This window comes from Ammodytes marinus (assembly GCF_949987685.1).
Source record: "Ammodytes marinus genome assembly, chromosome: 4".
Lineage (NCBI taxonomy): Eukaryota > Metazoa > Chordata > Actinopteri > Uranoscopiformes > Ammodytidae > Ammodytes > Ammodytes marinus.
In genome coordinates, this window is record NC_137233.1 from 8,885,796 (window position 1) to 8,902,077 (window position 16,282).

Sequence of the window (16,282 nt, forward strand, 5' to 3'; positions counted from 1 at the left end):
GTGATTGTTGTGAGAAATTGTATAAAACATGTGGAGTTTAGTAAGATAAATGTTCATTTTAGCCTCTGCAGAACAGAGACTTTTTTTCTTTTCTTTTCTTTTTTGGGTCTCTTTGAATTGTACCTGTACTTCACTTACAAAACTTGGAAGTCTTACAAATCTGCATTGATCTGAAACATTTCTCCATGCATTAATATTCAAACAGTGACTTAATGTGACAACTTTGACTTTAGGCTTTGAGCTGCATGACTTGGATTAAAAAAAAAAGAAAAAAAAGTTTTATTCAAGCTATGGGTCTTGACCTCAACATGGATCTTGGCTCTCCTTCTGTTAAGATTCCACATGACAGGAAGAGGATTACAAATGAACTTCTTTGCATCAGAATAAATCTCCACACAGTAGATTACATTTCTTCTTAAGTGCCCGACCTCAGAAAGTTGGCAAAACTTTTTTTTTCTTCCTGGAGTAGATGAGAACATTTTAGGACGTAGCCTACATTTGCAAATTTGTCTGACTGTAAATCTGTTTCTGTGAGGTCGTTTGAGACGCTCTTGTAGTAAAGCACTACACGTATAAATAAATGAACTTGAACTTGATCTTGAAAAGGATTGCGTTAGGCCACATGTCCCTCCTGGGCAGACCTGGTAAGTGCTGTACTTTATGACCAACGGCAGACATACAATAAGAACACATGGTCTCATGGCTGCAGTGTCATGTTGTGTGAATGAGACGACAAAAAGTGAGGTCGCGGAGGGAGCGCGCAACCTGTCATGAGATAAACCCGAAATTTACGAGCTTCTCATTTCAGACCCGTTGCACCTAAAGCAAAATGCAGTGTGTCTCACCATCCATTTTCTTGTCTGTGTCTTTCATGACTGCTGTCACTCAATAGTCTCACATCAATGTCATAATCACTATCATCCGACTATCTGTATACTCTCGCTTTAAGTAGTCTAAACTCCCTTTTGTCTTTCTTTCCTCCCTCCTGTTCCCTTCTTCTCTTTCCAAAATTAGCTCAGGCCATGAGATGGGCCTAGAATAGGAGCATGGGCCCCCACACTGAGCCTCTCAAAAGACCACAGCTGGAGCTGGCCTTAAAGCGAGAGAGAGAGAGAGAGAGAGAGAGAGAGAGAGAGAGAGAGAGAGAGAGAGAGAGAGAGAGAGAGAGAGAGAGAGAGAGAGAGAGAGAGAGAGAGAGAGAGAGAGAGAGAGAGGGAGGGCCGGATGACGAGCGTTATCGCCACCATCACCTGCTCCCTTGTAAAGCAATTTGTTATAGAGTTGTCGCTGTAAAATACATGGCTCGTTCCTGGGGTAAAGAAAGACAGTGTCACATGTGACGAGGATCCCAGTGCCGCTCCAAATCCAGATATGACACACCTAAAAGGACAAACAGCTGGGCTATCTATGTGTGTGCTTCTGTCTGTGTGTGTGTGATATACAGTACAGCATGAGAGGGTGGAATATACAGTGACAGGCTGGAAGCCTTACACACATTTCATTTATATTGTAAATTTCATAATGCTACTCTGCACAAATGTTTTGTTGTTGTGTAACTCGGAAAAATCCCCAAAGAAGATCCAGTTTGCAGACGCAAATGCACCATTACATTGGTCGTCTGTGCTGTGGTATTTTTAGGGAACTGCATTGTTGCTGACCTTTATGTGGGTCTCTTAACTAACACCACTGGATTTGCACTGATTAAAATGACCTCATACTCTCTTAACCACATGCACATAGCGTCTCGTCTGTGTCTCTCCCTACCTGCTCAAGACACACACACACACACACACACACACACACACACACACACACACACACACACACACACACACACACACACACACACACACACACACACACACACACACCAAGTGGCTCACTGAAGTCGCAGCGATACAAGCTAGGAATGTCCTTGAGGTGGGTCACATGTTTCCACATTGGCTGGAGGAGACAAACCCGTTTCTGGATCAGGACTGTTGATATGAGCTGAACTACAAACATGCAGGTTCAAGTGCTCGGTGCTGGCAATAAGATACTAACTCCCATTCTCATGAAGGCAACGTCTTGGAGATAACATATCATTCTCCAACTGAAAAACTACTATATTGGGCCTCATACCAAACTTGGAAAAACCAGATATTACAGGTGGAGTCAGCGATACTGGAGAGCGCTCGTTGTTAAAACCACTTTAATATCAGTGAATATCTCAATTTGTACTGTGTTTGTGCAAAAAAGAAGTGTTAATACACAGCCTAGGCTCTGTAAACAGGCTTGTTGCTTGCTACGGTGGCCTACTTTATTTAGATACCCTTTGTTTTCATTCCGGTTTACAGAACCACAACTGTGTATGAACACTGCATTTTTTTTTCAGTGCACACAGTACAAACAGATAGGTGATCATGAGAAGATATAGTCACTATTAAATCTCCAGAATGGCTGACTCCACCTTTAAAAGACATGTCAAAAGTCAACCAATATGGAGATGTGATAGGCTAATTCTAGTGTACTGTAAATGGAAGTTGTCCCTTCAAACCAGTAATGAATGACTGAGGTCTGGTTTGGGACAGAGATGAATTACAAGACATATAGTATATATCTTGTGTCCAGTATCTTCCGTTACTCCAATGTGATTCTTGGGTCATTCTCCAGGACACTGCCTCACCGCTCGTCTCTTTCTACCTCTATGTGAAAGGTATCTGCCAGTTTTGTCCCATGTGTGGACAGTACGTATAGTCGTCTTTGCAGGTCTGCGTCATATAGAGGATGTCAAGTGGTTCAAGTCCTTCCTAGATACATATTTTTCAAGTCTGTTGACCTACTGATCTATGGGGTGGTGTTGTATTTGAGCTGATTGTACAGCCCTTCAAGGCAAGTCTCTGCTTTCACGCGATGAAAAAAATAAATTGAAACTGACCTATGTTGCAACTACAGTACCTGATCAAACCTTTGGGCAGCTCTAGGAAAGGTTTCTATTTTGGACTGAAACATATTTTACAGTGTGCTGAAACTCACATCACATGCAACAGCCTAGATGTTTCAATCCGTTTGATTCTACAACAGCAGACCAATCACCCTGGACCGGCAGGCATATGAAAACAATGTCTAAAATGCCCCCTGGGAAGGATTACCCATCTCTATGGAGACGCCAAGTTCCATGTTTAATGATGTGTCAGAGCATGAAAGCTTGACCCCTCATAGCTGGAGGTTCCCAAGCAAAACTTTGCCCACACCGAATGATCGGTACCTGCCTACACAAATGTTTGATCAAATTCATTTGGGTAACAACGCACAATTAAAAACAAAAAATGTAATATCAATAGACTTTTTGAATATTTATGTAAGGTGTTTGGCACAGAAGTTTTTTTGATTCAGTGGCATAACTTCCAAACATCAAAAGTTTTATTAAACAGTCCTTCATGGTTTTGAAGTCCAAGGTTTTTAATCTTCTGTTATGAAAGAAAGATTTTGGTGCAGTTAAAAATGAACCAAACATATTTCAAGTTTAGACACATTTCTGTTACATTTTTTTTTTACTTTTAGAGAACTACCTGGTCTGATAAACTGTTAACTGCATAAAATACTTAATCTTTACTATGACAATAATATCATTGTCTGTATTCCGAATAGTTTCAAAAAGTTGCATGCGTTGACTTTCAACTTGACTGGGATTGTTTTTCTATCAAACAAAATATATCCATCTCCTCTCCTGCTGTCTGTTGGTCTACATACAATTTTCTGACAAAGCGGGTGGGGGTGGAGAGAGAGAGGGGGGGGGGGGGAGGGGGTCACAGACAGCTGACGCACCGCAGCAGAGAGCTGTGTTTCGGGTGCGCATCTTCATTCCCGGCTACAGGAGGAAAGGTGCGCACGTTGATCGTCTCATCCTCGGAAATAGTTCTCGATTCTTGCCCGATTCATGCGGCGTTTTGCCACTGTCGTACTGTGTTTGCTCATCGGATTTTGTACCTAAAAACTTCTTGCAGCTGAGGTGACATTTAATTCGTTTCGCACCAGCTGAGGAGAAAATGTATTAGACACATTTGAAACGGCAGGCTAACTCTGATCACTCGTTTTAATTGCTATCTCCGCGATCAATGGATATTATGGATATACTGACAAAGAAAACTGTGGCATTGTTAATCTAGCAGCAGTGCATTTATGGGATCTTAAAATCACGTTTGATCCCTTTGAAGTTATTTTAAGTTCCCTCAATGATGGACGGCTGGCACTCCGCAAGGACCTTCACACCTGATTGTGCAGTGTTTTCCAACACATGAAAAAGGAAGAACCATGTTTTGTCTGGAGAAACCTGGTCGGAGCTCGTCATCAGACAGCGGCGGCAGGAGGACTATGGGGATGAGGAATGGGACAAAAGTCAAACATCACTCCAAACCCATCCCTAGAGTTTACTTCATTCTTATTTTGCTCCTGCTCATTTTCACACCGAGAGTGGATTCATCGTGGTGGTGAGTGAGATCTCTGAAGTGTATTAGCTATGTGTGCATACTTTTCAATCAAAATCATGATGTATTAGTTATTTAGTTGAACTGTAATACATGTTAGCAACTCATAGTTTAAATGAAGTTATGGATGCAAGTGTAGAAAAATTCAGATGCAAACTTAACCCACTGCATTTTATTCATTTGCTTTTAATGTTTCCCTCTGTCGGATAAAGATAATTAAAAAATATATTGTGAAAAAGCCAAAAAAAAAAATGTTTTGATCTCAAATGGTTTTACACTCTAATATTCAGTTGATGAAGAAACCCCCAGGATTCAACTAAGTTATTATATCAATACTTAAGAAAATGTAACATAAAATGCCCAGTCAAATGAAGGGTGAAAATGGAAAACTTTCACCTGAGTTCATCTCTCCATGGGAATTTTTTTTGTGTGTGTAAAAATATCAATGCAAAGTGAGATGTTTAGCACTTCAGTGCGTGTCGTGTGCTTATGATGATTAATGGTGTCGGTGGGAATCTCCCCTATCCATCCATCTTGCCCAGAGAAGTGGCAGGTGCAGGCGCTGGTGCATGAATAAATGCCCCTTGATGATTTCTCTTGAGGTTTTAAATGCTCCGAGGAGGGGGGTGGGGGGGGGGAATCAAACAGGAGAGTAAGCACCCCCCCCCCCCCCCCCCACACACACACGCACCTCAATCTCCCTACCCCCCCAATCCCACCCACCTGAAATAGTTGTTTTCTTCTGTCATGTCAGTCACCCTTACAGAGATTGTATTTGATGCATTTATATTTAATTAACTGCAGTGAAGCAGTTCTTTGCATTATTGCCCTGCACCACTTTTTATTGATGGATTTAGATTAAAAATGTAAATACATTTATAAATGGTAATTTCCCAAGAGAGCCAAAAGCATGTTATCCCATTTGCCATTTTTGTAATCCCCTTGCTGTCTTATGCAAATACAATATAAAAAAAATATATTAAAATCACTGAGAAATTCCAGAGAAAAAGAACGAGAGACAGAGCAGGAAAAGGTTTGGAAGCTTTGTGTCCAGATGATTAACGCTTATTTAAACCCACTTTGTATTGCTGGGGCCTATTTTTAAAAACCACAGAGATAATTTATATGAGCACCATGTGTCTTGCTGCACACAGTGCACAGGGCCGCCTTCACACTCTCTTTCTATGTGTGTGTCCTCTTGGAGACAGTCAGGGATCTTTTGGCACAGTCGGTAACACACAATAAACACAAGTAGTGCTTCTGCTCTGCTTTACTGCTCAGGCAGATAGTCGGCAGTATGAACGGGCCTGGGACAGCCATAACGGGAGTGGAAACTGCCTCTGCTACGTCCGTTTCTGTGTCGGTGGCCAGGCGACACAAATGTGGCTGCGATTAAGGACTATAATGATATCCGGATGGAGAGTGGAGCGTGCAGGCTTAAAGAGAGGGGTGAGGAGGGGGTGATGCATACAGTTGATCTGTGAGGCTGGTAGGGGAAAGGCCTGGTCACTTGCACTGTCGATGACTGTCCTCCTCATGTCCTGTTGATAAGACCCCCCCCCCCCCCCCAGTGTTACAATGCCACCAGCATGTGATCCGCCCATTTAGAGTATAGCTCCAAAGTAAGGGATTATTTTCTGAATAGAGCAGGAGGCAAAGGCCTGTCACAGGGAAAGTGTTGCTTTTCACTGAACGAGAGGAATTTAATAATCTCTTCTACATCCTGAATATCCCGAGTCTCAAGTAGACAAGGGATATGGATGAGCAAAACAATACGCACGCTAGTCGGAATCCAAACAGTAACTTAGCCTAACTTGCCCTACATTACATATAATGCAACTCTATAGTGTTTTGCTTTAGAAACACACAACTTTCAAACTTTTAGTTCTTTTAGTTTATAACATAGACTTTGTTATAAATTTGTAGTCTCTACCGCTGCGTTCATGTCAGATTGTTCTGACCGTTATTACGTGCAACAGAGCAGAGAAAGATGGAGATATTGGGATTTTCTGACAAGGTAAAATGTCTCCCAATTGGTGGACAAACCTAATTCAACAAACCAGTGGCAATTGCTCTGCAACCCAGGCCCTGCAGTAGTCCCCTCATGACGAGTAAATGCTACAATGAAGACTGGTGTGCTCCAGCTTAAAATTGTTATCAAAATGTGTTTTATGTGTGACTGCAGGTACATCGGAGCGCTGGGTGCTCGGGTGATCTGCGACAACATACCCGGTCTGGTGAACAAGCAGAGGCAGCTTTGCCAGCGTCACCCGGACCTGATGCAGTCCATAGGGGAGGGGGCCAAAGAGTGGATCAGAGAGTGCCAGCACCAGTTCAGACACCACCGATGGAACTGCAGCACGCTGGACCGCGACCACACTGTGTTTGGCAGGGTGATGCTAAGAAGTGAGTCTGCAGCATTGTCTGACTGGGGGATTTCTATCCGTGTGTGGTTCTCCTTGCTTGCGTGACAGTGCTTGTTTATGTCAGTGACCCTCGAGTTAATCATCCTCGTAAAATGTCTTCGCCGTTACCAGATAAGCACAGAATTAATAGGTGTCTCATTGAATCAACTTTGCCCTAGAATACAAACAGAAAGAGAGAGTGTAGTGGTGTTTTTTTTTTAGCCTTCTCCGGAATGAGGGACGATTGGGGAAAGTGGATGTTCTCCGAAAAAAAACAAGTAGCAGATCACCACACTGGCAATGTATAAACAGTAATAGGAGATGTAAATATTTGGGTGGATGTCTCTGGCAGCCTGACAAAGCGTTACTGCTTGACATATCGCCTGTGTTCTGCTACATTGCGTGAGCAGAAATGAGGACGGGAGGGTGGTGGGTTGCAGAGAGAAAGCCAGACCAAATAACCCCCGAAAAGAAAATCTCCACTTGTCTGAAAATGAAAACACAGCCCAGTGACGGAGAAAGCTGCCATCTGTGCAAATTAAAAAAAAAGGTGAAAGAAGAGTCGGCTAGACTATGATCTTATAGCTGACTTGCTGCTGCTACCTCCGTTTGGATCATCCACCATAAATGGACTGATTTCTGAGCTCCTACCGTCTGGAATATACAGGAGAAAGGCTGCTTGGTTGAGCACTGAAGAACACCTTGAAGCTTACCAAAGAAAGCAACATAGACAGTTTCTGACATTCATTACATAAAAGTAGCCCTATAAATGAACAATTCTCTTTTGACGATAATACATTATATTCTGAAGGATATCCATTGTTAACTCTATTTGTCAATTAACACAAGGCTACATTAAAATGTGTCTTTTTGCATATCTCCTCTCAAGACTGCACACTCCAGAGGGGGTCTTCGTGTAGGGTCAGCAAAAGTACATCACCCCTGGAGTAGTTAAGGGTCTTGCTAAAGGACACAATGGTAGAGTTGGTGGGCACCATACATATTGTACCATACACCACCAGTGTACTGTGACAAATAACACCCTCCTGTCTGGTGCGGGCGATCAAACCAGCGACCTCATGGTTACCCGTCTGCCTACACTTTTCCTCTAGGCCATCCCACAACTTTTAACACCTCTCTTCCCTGTGTCCCCAGGCAGTCGAGAGGCAGCGTTTGTGTATGCCATCTCTTCAGCGGGAGTGGTCTACGCCATCACCACGGCCTGCAGTGAGGGCGAGCTGAAGATCTGCAACTGTGACGGCCACAAGAGAGGGCGAGCCAGCGACGACAGGGGCACCTTTGACTGGGGCGGATGCAGCGACAACATAAACTACGGCATCAAATTCGCCAAGGCTTTCGTAGACGCCCGAGAGAAGATGATGAAAGATGCTCGCGCCCTGACCAACCAGCACAACAACCGGGTTGGCCGGATGGTGAGCAGCGTTTGATCATTGTACAGTAATCTTGCAAATCCACCTCGATAGCAACTTGAATACGAAATGGCTCTGTATTTTGCTAGCTTTTTTCAGAAAGGTACAACTAATTGTGAAAATGGAGAGGTTTGAAATAATAATTAATTTTCCTTACGTTTTGCATTAATGTAATGAACTCCTGTACATTTGTCAGGTTTTATCGGATAAGACAAAAATACATATTCCCAACATTTTAATAATCCAATGTTTATTTTCTCAATAAATTGTTTAATTATATAGTGAAAATCAAAACAATGGAAAATACATTACAAATTGTCAAAATGTCTTGCTTTGTCTGACTAACAGTCCAAAGTTCTATAGTTTAAAAAAAATTACAAAAGAATGATATGCATGTATCCAAGTTGATTCAAAAAGTCCCCAGAGTGCATACTATTTTGCCAACAACTGGTGCTAGTAGGGTGGATCGCACCTACATCATGCCATAGGCAACAGCACGGGCTTAACACCTTGTCACCTTTGACTTGTGCTCTAGGCAGTGAAGCGCTTTATGAAGCTGGAGTGCAAGTGTCACGGGGTCAGTGGCTCCTGTTCTCTGAGAACCTGCTGGCTGGCCATGTCTGACTTCAGAAGAACGGGAGACTTCCTTCGCAAGAAGTACAACACAGCCATCGAGGTGACCATGAACCAGGACGGGACGGGCTTTGTGGTGGCCGACATGGTGGCCGGCAAGGACTTCAAGGGAAGCACCAAGAACGAGTTAGTGTACGTGGAGAACTCCCCAGACTACTGTCTAAGGGACCGCTCAGCAGGTAAGCCAAGGAATTTAGAATTTTAGATATTGGTGAGCTTGAAAAAATCTAATCAATATCTTCTAATAAAAAAAAAGAAAAAAAAAAGACATTTGTATTGTATATGGTAGAGATTGCCAGAGGAAAGCCAAAAATGGTATCTGGGGCCATATTTGAATGGATAGAGTTTCACATAAATAAAGCCGAAGAAAATCTGATCCACTCTTTATGTACTACTGATACTCGGATTGGACTAATTATCGACTGTTTGGGGCCAAAAAGCCTGATTGGGACATCCCTGGCATGTGGAATATTTCATACCTCATATTTCATTCAGCTTTTATAAATCAGAAAATCATCATCAATCTACATTCTGATATTGCTTATTCGGCATGTTTGAGCTTGCATTTAAATTATTTAAAATATTTTTTTTTATATAAACGCCAATATACACATTTTTATCAATAGTAGATTGTTATGAAACCAGCAAACAGGTGGTTGATCCTATGTCAGCTTCACAAAATCAATGAGAATCAGAGAATCACATTCCTTTACAGCTTAAAGTTCAGTGATTTGACCTTTAACATCTCCTTTAATTCCTAGTGTTTGCTTTTGCCATGTTAAAGCTCTGTCTCTCTCATCCAATCCAGCCCCTTCAATAGAGCGTGAAGGAGTTAACTCATGGTTGTTAGGTTAGGTAAGATAGCACAGTGCACATATGATGGTACTAACTTATCAGATTCGCCCAATCCTGTTAGCTTGTTTGCCGCTTGACAACTGTGGGCTAATAAAAGGTGTGTTCACTCAGAGGGAAGGCTGTCTTCCCCTTGTTAAAAAGGTGATCTTAAAATAAGATTATGACCCTCCTCGCCACTAATCTCCATTGTATAGGAATTCACGGCCTAAGGATATATACAGGCTTATTTTTCAAATCCTTCCTTTGGTCAGTATTAAGCTCCACTCCCTAAAGCCTGAGGGGAATATTTCCCCTTATCTTTTCTCTTTACTTTGGAGATGCTCTGTTATTAGACGTGGCATCCGATCTTAGGCCTAGATTTGTACACCTGAGTACATGGACACCTTTGTGTTTGGATCCGAGACTTTTTCTGTCAGCTGGTTGGAAAGCCAATACCCAGCCTTAATACTGTGGGAACAGTGTTATTTAGCTTTGGAAAAAATAGTTCCAGTTTTTATAGCATCAATATATCCATTGGTTCAGAAGTAGTCAACTGCCAATATTAGCGGTTCTGGACATCTACATTATGTCAACACTGGAGGTTTCTCCAAAATGGAATTGTTGAGCAGGAATGTGAGTGGGACAAGTAGTAACAGACCACTGAAGAACAAAGGGCAACTATAGAGTTTCTGTGTGTGTGCAATAGCAAATGTACATAGATCCCACTTTAGAACTAGGGGTTGTAATTCCTTTTTTAAGTGGTTAGATTAAAGGATTGCTCAAGGGAGGAGAACAAAATGGTAATCAAGTTCAACTCTGCCTATAACATAGCAAAGGAGCCCAATAAGGCAATCGACGAGGCCTGTGCCTAGATTATAGGAGTGTGTGGACAATCTCCGCTTCCTACCTATCACTTATGATAGATGGTGACACTGTCTGTCATATTTCCTCAGATGTAGAATGAAGCTTTTTCATATTCAAAAGTGTTTCATCATTAATAGTGTTCTGGTAAAATGGATACACAACAACATTTAACGAATTGTCTCTACACCTAACTTTGAAATGTATCTCAAATAAGAAAAAAAAAATCCGCCTGTAACACAAATACAAACGTTACTTTACAGGCTCCTTGGGCACCGAAGGCAGAGTGTGCAACAAGTCGTCGAGGGGAACCGACGGCTGTGAGGTCATGTGCTGTGGGCGGGGCTATGACACCATGCGTGTCAAACGGGTCTCCAAATGCGAGTGCAAGTTCAAGTGGTGCTGCGCCGTGGAGTGCCAGGACTGCGAGGACATGGTGGACGTTCACACCTGCAAGCCCCACAAGCGACCTGAGCAATCGCAGTGGCCACCGACTCATTAACACCTGCGTGCTAATGACTGCATTGCATCATGGGATATATCATTTGGATAATCTTAAATGTAATACCTCCGACATTGGACATTTTTGACGATTCTCGGAGCAGAGACTTCACAGACCTTGATGCCGAACTGGAAAGAAATATGCCCAGTTGCTGATGGTGTGCTGCTTTATTACGCATTTCTAAGAACAGTTTGTTGAGCTCTTTTTGAGACAAACGTTGAAATCTTTGATACGAAATGACTGATTATATTATTCTGCTTTAAAAAGGCACCCTCGGTTGAAGCAGAGAAATTAAGTAATGTCTTGTTTTACACTATGTAAAACTGTGAGCAGATGACATAGCTCATCATAATAATAGTAATAACTAGCCTGAAGAGAGAAAGGAGGATGGACAGATCTTCTGATATATATTGTAAAACACACTGACAATGTATTAATTAAAATGATAAAGTCATTGTAAAAGGTACAGCTACAAATTCTTTAAAAAAAACTCTAACGAAACTAACAAGAAGTCAAAGGGGAGCTTAAAAAACCTTGAATAAGGCGGACAATCACTGTTGGAGAACAAGCAGAGAAAGGTCTATTAAAGCGTATGAGTACTGGCTGCAGAGTTGAATTATGGCAGGTTCTTGGGAGAATAGGACACACTGACAGGAAAATTAAGCTTTATATGGACTTTGGACACTTACATTTTTCATACGGTATCCTTCATTTTTTGACAATCTGTAATTGGTCTAACACATTCTAGCTTTGTTGCTTTAAACCGTATCATTTTCATTCTAATGTTTCAGTGCTTCTCTGACAGTTTCAAGTGATAATTCTCGGGCCGTGTTCAGACAGACAACAGCACTGGGTAATAAAACACAGCCCCCTCATTCATTTCAATTAGATTACTGCCTAAAGTGAGCGCTTTCCGGTAAAAACGTTGAACCTGACTCAACTTCTGCTGCAATACAAAGCAGTTTTTTTGAGCAAGGCACAGCGAAGGCCAATCAAATACATGCTGGTGAGACACATGACACATTCACATTTAAGATGGTACCGTCTTTTCCCCTTGGATAACTGTCCAGGAGGTACCTTTAAGACATACCACAGATGAGATTCACCAACAGTTTACGCTTTGGCTTACATAACACGAATACCTTCAAAGCAGAAGGTCTTAGAATGTACATATTAATAAAAGTGTCACAACATTTATATGCTGCTATGATTTCACAGATCTTAACCAAAACTGAACAGTGCGATATGCAGTGTAAGTTGAAGATCCTTATTATCCATGAAGATATTAAACACAAAGTTTCTGTTTTTTAGAGCTGAAATCTGTGTGAGGTCCAGTCTTTGACAGGTCATTACTACACATTCTTTCTCCGGTAAATGCTTATAATCAGCAGTGGGTTGTATCTCAAGATTGTAATGGCAGATTTTGTCATCACTTGGTCTTCATTGCAAAGGCCCACAGAGCATGTTTCTTTGGTAATTTTACTGTGACAGACAGAAAAACTTTTGCAATGCAATGCAAGTAACTGTGCCTTCAGTCCATTGTGTACATGTTCACTAGCTCCGACTGCGTTGTGAGAAGTGAAGTATTCCATGAAACTGGGCCAAGACGTTGCAGTAGTGAGGTAGCAACGGACCCTGAATCTGACTGTTCAACATCTGGTAATGCAGCCAGACATCATGTTAGGCTAGTGGAGACACAACCCTCAGGAGGGGTTTATACATCTAAATGAATCTGACAACAAGCTGTGGATGCTGAGAGTCAACAGATTTTTTCAAGTCCACGTCACTGAGTAGGGGAGAGCCAAAGTAAAGTGCTTTGAACAAGGCCAAATGACACACCGTGTCAAACGTTCACAAGTCAAAAGTTAATTGCGCACAAACGAGCCTGTTTTGAATGTAAATGAGGAGTATGCTGGCTGTGTTTTTCTTAAAGATTAGAAAAGGTGAGAGCTGTTCACACACACGGAGGGGGGCCTGACTTGGCCCAACACTTACAAATGGAGTCTGTTAATGTATAATTGTATGCCCAAATCCACATTGGAAACCAATGGGTTGTACTGATGTGTACTATAGATTTTGAACTTTCTAGGTGAACATTAGCTACTTTTCAGCCATAAAAAAAGGAAATAAAATCCTGCTGATACCATGAAGTTTTGATTGTTCAATTAAGGCTGATGCTACATTTCTATGCCTAAGTTAACATTTTTCCTTGATGTAACAGTGTCCTTGTTTGTATTACTGTCTGGGGAGATATTTTCACCTTTGAAATGCAAGTCCTAAAATACCTTACTGGCGCTATATTAAACCTTGTTGATCCACCCTCTGTCACTCATATTAGAGGTCTTCCGTTCTCTTCAAGCTGATATGGTCTCCTGTGTTTAGGCCCCTGATTCAGATGTGGTCAGGAAAGGATAAAGATACATGCCATCATCAATTCTTTTTTAAATGTTTTTTTTTTTTTTTTTTTTAGAATTAGTCAAAGATATTATGAGTGGCAGATGGTGGGCTCCTTTAAATATCTCTTAAGTTTAAACATAACATTATATTCAAGGAATCTTAAAATCTGTGGATTTTCTTTACAAAAACACATTTTTGTGGCACATTTAGCAAAGCCATAGAGTACACTAATAATACTTTGCTGATCTTTAAACGTGTCATTGTATCCGTGCCGCCTTGTCCGCCCGCGATGTGTGATCCAGTTGAACTCTGTAAAAATAACAGGAGCGGCATCGCAGACATTCCCTGCCATCACAATGATATCAAAGGGGCATCTCAATTTAACAACATTTCAGAGCTAAAAGTGTCCCAGGGGGGAGAGACTTACAGTGTGGTCCACACTAGATGTTTCACATTCAGGGTAACCAGACGGGAGAAATGTTGTAATCCGTGCTTACAAATTGTACTGAGTCAAAAACAATTTAGTCTTGTGTCACTTTCATACTGAACATGTTTATTATTCTCCCTGAACTTGTCCGACTATAGCCCTCCAGTCCAAAACACTGTATTGCGCCTGATTACATGATTTATATCTGTGATGTACAGCAATATGTTGATATGTATATACATTGTGAAATTGTTGCACTCTCTGCACTATTTAGAATAACTGTTGACATTGTTTGGCAAAGTGTTCCAGTAGTTTCACTGTGTTTCTTGGAAAAGAAGATGGCCCCTATGGCCCCATCAGCTGTAATTAAGAGCTTTATGTGGAAATGAAATTGGACTTGACTATAGTAGTGCACTGTCCTTGCCAAGTGACGTCATACCCATTTGTCACTGGGAGAGAGAGAGTAAAACCCTGCTATAAATCTCACATACAGAATGTTTCTATAGCACTGACAACAAAAAAGGTTCCCACAAGATTACATTGTAATACAGTGAATGAAAATATTGCAGTTGAGTCTTTCTTAATGATAGTTGAGAAGGTCCCCCACAGCTATTAAAGCAAATTGGGTGTCAAATGATAAAATGTTCCTTCAATGAATCCTTCAATTCATTCAGCCAACTCAAATGCAGTGGATTTGTATTCCAAGCACAGAACTGATAGGCCTATTTTTCTTTGAAGCGCCACTTCAAATCCCATAGCTATGAACAGCAGTGCAGAAAGAAATGAGGAGTAATGATAAAAGCTTCTCCTAAAAGCCACATCAGATACATAGCCTGACAGCAGAAATGAAGCGGAATCTATTTAATACAGTCAACAATAAGTAGCTGCCATGTTACTACCGGTACTATCCCGCTGGGCTCCACAAACCACAAAAGAAAGTGAATAAAAAGGATAAGCTGTTAGCGTTGGTTTCTGTGTAGTGGGACCACAGCACAGTACATGTTGCATTGACTTGAAATAGTTGAGTACTTGGCAGCGTTTCAAGTGTGTGCTGAAAATGTTTCTGTGACCACGTTGAATTTACCATAAATATTACAAAGAATCAATGTGAATGGCTGTGTGCATCAAAACAGTTATTTTTGCCATCCTAAAGCCAATATTACACAATAGTATGCTCCACTAGCCCTTATAAGGAGACAGTAGAAAGACTAGGCCAAAACAACAGATGTCATGGGAGAAAAAAACACAGCCCATATAAATTGAACTTCTCAAGCACAATATATTCATGTTTCACCAACACTGAATAAAAGCATCATAATGGACTGCGCCGAAACAGCAACCAAGCCATGCAGCAAGCACAGAAACAGTAAAACAGAGCAAAGTCGTCTCTAAACATAAGCATATTAGCAAGCACACCTACCTTGGTGAAGTGAAGCATTCTCAACACAGCAGTAGCCTACAAACTCTTTGGGAAGAGTTGAATTTGATCCAAAGCAGACACACAAACAACTTGAGATGGCGTCTGAGGCCCCAAGGGCTGATGAATAACTGATAGGCCCTAATTGGATTTGCTGAATTTCAGCAGGTGCATTAGAAATGATGGGATAATGTTGCTACTTTAGCACACTATTCTGTTCGAACAGGATTTGAAAGCAGATTAGCCTTCTTGAAATACTGCGTTTTCAGCAGGTAAAGCTGAAGACCTTGGTAGCAAAGTGTTGCTAGCAATCTAGCAGTGTAGCAACATGCTAGTAGTGCTAAACAGCAGGTTGGGCACTGTTTAAATAGCCAGCCTTATCAGAGAAGGTGCGTTGGATTTGTGTTCTAGTCACTGGGATGTGTCACATGAAAGTGTACCTGTGCAACAGGAGTTTACCTAAGCTAGCTGAGCTCAATTGAAAAATAAAATAAAAATGAAGTAGCCCAACTTCACTCTATCATTTCAATCTGCCTTTTTGATGATGTGTTTCCCCCGAGACACTTTGAATTATTTTCTTGGACAGACAGACACCGCTGAATGCCCAAGTAGGCCTATGAGCTTTTTTCCCCTGAGTTTTGAGATGGCAGCAGTATTAATGTTGAATGTCGCAACTATGGGAAATAGCTCATAGTCATCGATAGACTACACATGCATATTTCACACACCACATTCTTGGAAAATTCAATAAGCACGGTGAAACAGACCCATGGGCCGACATAACAAACCTATGGGTACAGTCTGTTCTTTTTAAATACCAGAAGCAGATTTGGGTCATTTCATACTGAATGAGACCTTCATGGACACACAAAGATCCAAGGCCACGATGATTCATTTATTCATTGAGCAG

General features: G+C 41.4%; 1 protein-coding gene across 1 annotated transcript; it reads left to right on the forward strand.

Annotated features, from left to right (window-relative positions):
* Nucleotides 1-4,353: 4,353 nt before the first annotated feature.
* LOC307249270 (protein Wnt-2b-A-like) lies at nucleotides 4,354-11,131 on the forward strand (the record flags this gene model as incomplete). Its single annotated transcript, XM_080025914.1, has 5 exons — nucleotides 4,354-4,469; nucleotides 6,652-6,872; nucleotides 8,027-8,304; nucleotides 8,837-9,113; nucleotides 10,893-11,131. The coding sequence occupies 5 exons, from the start codon at nucleotides 4,354-4,356 to the stop codon at nucleotides 11,129-11,131; spliced, it is 1,131 nt and encodes a 376-aa protein (XP_079882040.1).
* Between the last annotated feature and the right edge of the window lie 5,151 nt (nucleotides 11,132-16,282).